General features: G+C 38.0%; 1 protein-coding gene across 1 annotated transcript in view; it reads right to left on the bottom strand.

Moving 5' to 3' along the window:
- The window catches only part of LOC103770011 (paraspeckle component 1-like), a gene marked incomplete at both ends in the record, with an annotated part of 6,359 nt that extends 201 nt beyond the window's left edge, over nucleotides 1-6,158 (bottom strand). Inside the window, 3 exons of the mRNA XM_008937257.1 lie at nucleotides 1,029-1,124; nucleotides 3,695-3,996; nucleotides 5,859-6,158. Of these exons, the coding sequence (XP_008935505.1) occupies nucleotides 1,029-1,124; nucleotides 3,695-3,996; nucleotides 5,859-6,158 (698 nt within the window). The remainder of the gene's footprint in view (nucleotides 1-1,028; nucleotides 1,125-3,694; nucleotides 3,997-5,858) is intronic.
- Between the last annotated feature and the right edge of the window lie 5 nt (nucleotides 6,159-6,163).

Genomic DNA, 6,163 nt, shown 5'->3' with positions numbered 1-6,163 from the left:
TCTTTCCCTGATAAAAATTTTGCAGTTAAAAAGTACAGAAGGACACATTTAGATCAACAGCTGTAACAGCCAAAGAATTTATAAACAATCACTTCAAGTGGAGATCTGACTTTAAATAAGTTTATCAGGGAACTACATTTTTAAAAAGTCAAAGCTTCATTCAGCTGTTAAGACAAGTGATACAATCGGATAAATTGTTCAAATACAGATCTGTTCAATTTATTATAATACAATGAAAGATAAAAACATCCATTTACATCAGCACAAAATACTAAGCTGCAACACTAGATTAACCATGTTCAGCCTTCTAAAGCAAGCAGTCAATTTGTAAATCCAGTTAAACAAATATTAAAGCTTACCAGACAGCTCAAAACTAATTAGCCAGAATCTCTTAACATTAGAAGGTGCCCATGTTTTATTTCCCATTCTAACACTAATACTGTAACGACGACATTTTTTAAGAAGTGCTATTCTACAGCCTTACCAGAATAAGCATGTTAGCTTCAAGCAACATGACTTCTAAATAGCAATCAAATATCAATATTAAAAATTCATATTATCAGTTTATGCAAGTTTTCTCTTCCACTTCATGATCAAGACTCACTGTCTTGTGTCACGTTCAAAGTTTCACATGAACCATGAAAGCTTCAAAGATGTACACTCCACTGACTTCTCAACACTCAGGGGCATATTCAGAAAATAAAACTAAATCTGTTGGAATACAGATCTCTGCAGGATTAGGCCACACCCCTAATCCATAAAATACTATAGTCTGGCTGGCAAGAAGCTCCAACTGACTTCAGCGTAGGCCAGGAACCTTCTTTAGTAAAGGAACAGTGTTAAGCCAACATGACAAGTCTGCATTTTACTATGATTAGGAAATTTTCGCAAGGTCCTACTTAAACCTTTGCATGAAGGGCAACACGCAAAATGCTACTTCCTGTTGCACAAAGTCATATATATGCTAATTCTTATTTTTATCAAGCTAAGTACATAAATCATATTCTATAAATTAAAGCTAAACATACTTGTGATACTGTTGTGTTTTTTGCATTAGCTTCTCTGGGAGCCCATCTTCATCATCAAATTGCTCCATTGGTTCTACAACAACAGGTCGTGGTGTTCTGGAAGACAGTTTCAATTTAATAATAAAATAACTGCTTAATTTATTATTCAATTTTCAGGAAACAGTCCAGAAAGCTAACATATGTTATCTATAATTCCCATGTCTTGCAAATTCTTCTTAAATCATAAAGTTCCAATAAACCCTGATTTTAAGAATTATTTGAAAACAACCATTCCAATACCCCAAATCAGCTCTTTGCTCTAGAAACCACAATTTACTTGATGTAGTTACATTTGCTATAAGTATTTAAATATTTTTTTTTAACATCTCAAAAACATCTACAATCAATCACAGAATATTTGGGAAGGAACTACCTTTTAATTTTTATCAGTGAGGCAACATGGGGGCCACAATTATGGAAAACATGAAAACAACCCAGAACAGAGCAACACAATCTATTCATATTTCCACAAGTTACTTTTGAACCTACTCTACAATTGAAAACAGCTTGATAATTCAGCATTAATATCCCAGTGATAATTACAAAAACACTTCTGCTTAAGTTATTTTAAGCTCTTTCTTTGAACAACCATTTTCTCACAAATCAGAATCTTATCTTTGAAAAATGCCTTGCTTGATCTCTAGCACTCAGAGGCAGTACTGCCAAGGAGAGCAGCATACAGATGCTGAATTGTGTAAAAAGCTCTGCATCAGTCTTTGAGTGTATCCTATAACATACCCCTTAAAGCAATAAGAAAAGAGATAGAGACACTATTTTCAAAAGGCCATGGGCTTATTTGTGTTCCACATGTTTATTTCATTTTGCATATCTTCTCAAACACCACCAAAAAAAAAAAAAGAAATCAATACATGTTTGAACAACTACAGCTCAGAAAGAAATCTTCAGGCATTGAAAACAGATTAAAAAGACAGAACCTGGAATCACGGAGTACCACTCGGCAACTGTTTATCCAGTTATCTGAATTGCAGTTACTGGCAGTTCTGTTATTTAAATTCAACTGAACTGTGGTGTTAACAAGTTACAAATTTAAAACAGCCATTTTACATCTCCAAATTAATGTTTCAAATGCCTAGTTTTGATATAATTAGCCTATGAATTAAAGACTGTCTTCTGGTCAGGCAGGCTTTCAGGCTAAAACTGTAAAATTTTAGATTCTGAAGCAAAACATCAAAATTTTATGGCCATAGATTCATACTTATCTTTGCAACTGCACAGTAGATACCATGTCAGCCACCCAAGACAGACAAGGATCAAGTGCTTTTTATTCGCTCAGGCGACAGTCAGATGGTCATTTCAATCCAGCAAATCTATGCAGCTGGTAAAACAAGAATACCCTCCCTCATACCCCAGTCCTTTTTCCCTGACATCTCTCAGACCAAGAATAGCATTCACGTAACACCGAACTAGATTAGTTCCCTTGTTCTGCCTCATTGTGCTTCCGTTCAGATACTAATGCCAAGAAAAACAGGGTAAGAACAAATTGCTGGCACCTATGGATAACAGTAAAGACAGATTCAGACTAAATTTGTTATGTAGCCACCAGGTCAGTGTCACACAAGATTTATGAGATTATCACAACAAAGAGGAGTTGCAGATCCTTTCCCCACACACAACTTTCTCCTGGCAACATTTTCTCCTGCCCTATCCTCTGTTGGACTTCTCTTCATAGCACCTATGTTAGCACGCACGTTCACATGCTTAAACAGCCAAAAAATGAACCAAACAAAAACCAGCTGAATACTCGTTATTTCAATAAGCTCAAGTGGCTTACAGAAATATCAGAAAGTTCTCAGGCAGATAAACGGTCAACAGCATAGTCAGTGCAAGAAGAGAAAAAGAACTTCAAGTTCCACGACTTGAACAAGCAAGCTTCCGCCACTGCAGAACCACAGTCTTATTTTCCCCAGGGAGAAACAGAAAAAAAAAATTAAAATCTATCATTTCACACAGCCTAAGGAAGCATTTGAAAATGTCACTAGTGAATGTGTTAAAGCATAGCAGTTAACGCTGTTCAGCAAGTACAGAAATAAGAGACAAGTGCAGTAATTTGCAAGTTTGCCTGCCCTTGGAAATTTTCCATAGATCATTGCCATAAGCTTAAAAAAAAAAAAATAGCCATTTCAACGCATAAATAAAGCTTTCTGAGATAGAAATATATAAACACAGGAACACTTTCCTGAGCCTACAGAAGTATCAGCAAGGTAGTGCAATGTTTCACTAAAAAACAGAGAAATTTTATTTTGTTACATTTACTGGGATCAGAAAGAGTGCAATGAATGAAAATGAAGTCTCTCTAGAAAATGCTCTACTACACAGAGAAGGAAAAGTAATGTTGTGTATAGACAAGGAAAAACAAAATGCTGCTATCAGACTCTCATATAGTATTATGAAATAGTAAGCAGAAAAAAATGTTTTTCCTCACCAGAAAAAAAAAAAATCAGGAGTATTTGGGGTATTCATGTAAAACACCTTAATATCTCACTTCATGGCTTTCATAATTTGAAAAAAAAAAAATAAAAATAACTAAGCCATATCCATAAATGCCATTTTCCTTTCCATTAGAAACACCTACTCACACAATTTCAAACAAAAACCTGTCAACTTACGTTGTTAGCAAGAATGCCCCATCACTGCATCTTTCTAGAGCTTTCCGTGCTGGAGGTTTTGCTGCAAACTCTACGAAACCTTTTCCTGTAGCTCTGCCACGATCATCTACTACAACAACAGCTCTTTCCACTGGCCCAAATTGAGAGAATGCTTGTTCCAGCAGCTCGTTAGAAACCACAGGTGAAAGGTTCTTGACCGTTAGGGCAGCTCCGTGTGTAGCAAATCGAATCCGAAGTGGTCTGCTCTTCAAAATAGTACCATCAAGTTCTGCCTTTGCTATTTCAGCCAGTGTCCTAGATTCCTTTTTCAAGATACAAAATATTTTTTATATTTTATTTTCGAAGATACAGTGAATATTTTTGTTTCCCCCCACCAGAAAGGCAGCAAGTTTTTTGACTTGACTTGAACACATTAGCATCAGAGTCAACTTCCCCCTTGCCCACCCCAAACCCCAGAGTTTCCATGCCCTGATTAAAAAAAAAAAGCAACATATATCCTGCCCTATGATTTATTCTAAAAATAAAACATAAGCTCATAAAAAAAACTACACAGGTGCAAATTTTGCACATTAGAGCACTGAGATTCACATTATGATGGATACATTTGTGATGCTCTGTAAAGGCTTCCAGTAGAGTTGAAAACGCGATGCTTTTTCATATTTATCTACTTGAATGTCAATATCCCTAATTCCATACAGTAAGAAACAGTACTTTCATAGATCACACTAGAGAACCTAAGTTGTTTTGGAATTTGTTTTTTAAGCAAGTGAAAATATTACACTTGCTCATTATCACTGTTGGATGAACTCTCGATGGATGTCCAATCCAAACTGGATCAACAAATGATGAAGTTACCTTCTTTCCTCGTGTATTCATTCTTCTCACATTTATGGGCTTCCTATACCCAACATCCATGAGACAGCCTGCATTAATAACTGGCTTTTTTTTCTCATTTCAGAGATTTTCAATGAGTTTGATACTTGCAATCCCTTATATTTTTAAAAAAGTTACTCTTTAGATTATAGCCATTTCCACAGTTCAACTGACTAGGTAAATTCTTAAAAAAAAATAACATTCCCCAAACATAGCAGAAAATTTTCGATAAAAGCTACAACTAATGTTTATTACATACAAAACTCAGTAATGACATGCAAACAGATCACACTTCCTCCAGAAAATTGCTATTTAAGGCTGAGGGACTCTCAGGGCAAAATATATATGGCAGAACACGACAAAAAATTATCTTTAAGATAACAGCCAAAATGAAAAGAATCCTAACCACTAGAATATATGGAAAAATCATAACTAGAGACACCCAAAGCACTGAAATAAATCAGTGTATTACTGATGTGGCAGTCGTGAAAACTAACCTTACATATTAATTTCACAGCTAAAAAAGAATATCATAAGCTTCTAATGTTTCCTTTTTTGCATGCTCAATTTGAGCATATTTGATCGAACATTGTACAATCGCTAAAAATCTGGTCTTGTCTAGAGATAAGTAGCTTACACAATCCAAGGTCCCATTTCTTTGCAGTTTTGAGACTACACGTTTTGTTTTCATGATGCGTGAGCAGCTTATTTTTAAACAATCCTGTCCAATCTTTCAAATTAACCCTGTGTTTCCACAGACGAAACATATACTCATAATGAACTGTACAGGCTGAAATTCGCTACTGCACAAAGAAGTATTTTTTCTATCCCTTAAGTTCGATAAATTATCCCAGTTAAAGGAGGAAAGTCTTTATACGGGTATTACGCGAACAAAAGCAGATCGCGCAAGCACATCCTCTATTCGGTGAGGAACAGGCTGCAGCAGTACCCATGATCGCAGCACGTATACAGCGACTGGTGGAAGGGCCCTGAAACCAGAGGAGTACCGCGTAGCGAGCTGGGAACCTAAGCGCGAAGAGCTGGAAAGGCTGCTCGCAGTGCGGCCTCTGGCTCGAATATATGACGGCGAATAGGGGAGGGGGGAGCAGGAAGAGGAAGGGGAGGGAAGGACTAGCAGCAAAGAGAGAGACAATGAGGGACAGCTGCTGTCTTTTTTTACACCCGCCCGAAAAGGAAAGGCGGGTTCGGGAAGCAGGGGACAGCAGTCTCCGGCTTGCAAGGGCAGCCCCTGGGTTACGGGGCAGCCACACAGACTCGCGCGAATCCTCACCAGGCGAATGAAGCCAAAGCCGCGGTCCCGGTTGATGAAGACCTCGCTAGGCTCCCCATAGCGCTCGAAGAGGCGCTTGAAATCTTCCTCGGTGATATCCGTAGGCAGATTCCCCACAAACAGCCGGCAGCGCTGAGTGTAGCTCTTCTCGCCAGGTTTGAGAAAGCTTTTGATATCGATGGTGAACCCAACCTCCTGCTCCTCATCTCCACCGTCTTTGCTCGGCACTAGCGCCATGGCCGACGCCTCATTCTCCGTTTCAAGGCCCCGCAATCCCTTCAGGTTGCCGCCGCCACCGCCCACCA

This window comes from Merops nubicus, unplaced genomic scaffold (assembly GCF_000691845.1).
Source record: "Merops nubicus isolate BGI_N331 unplaced genomic scaffold, ASM69184v1 scaffold42953, whole genome shotgun sequence".
Classification (NCBI taxonomy): Eukaryota; Metazoa; Chordata; class Aves; order Coraciiformes; family Meropidae; genus Merops; species Merops nubicus.
Note: the sequence above shows the minus strand (reverse complement) of the source record. Positions and strands in the feature narration are given on the sequence as shown.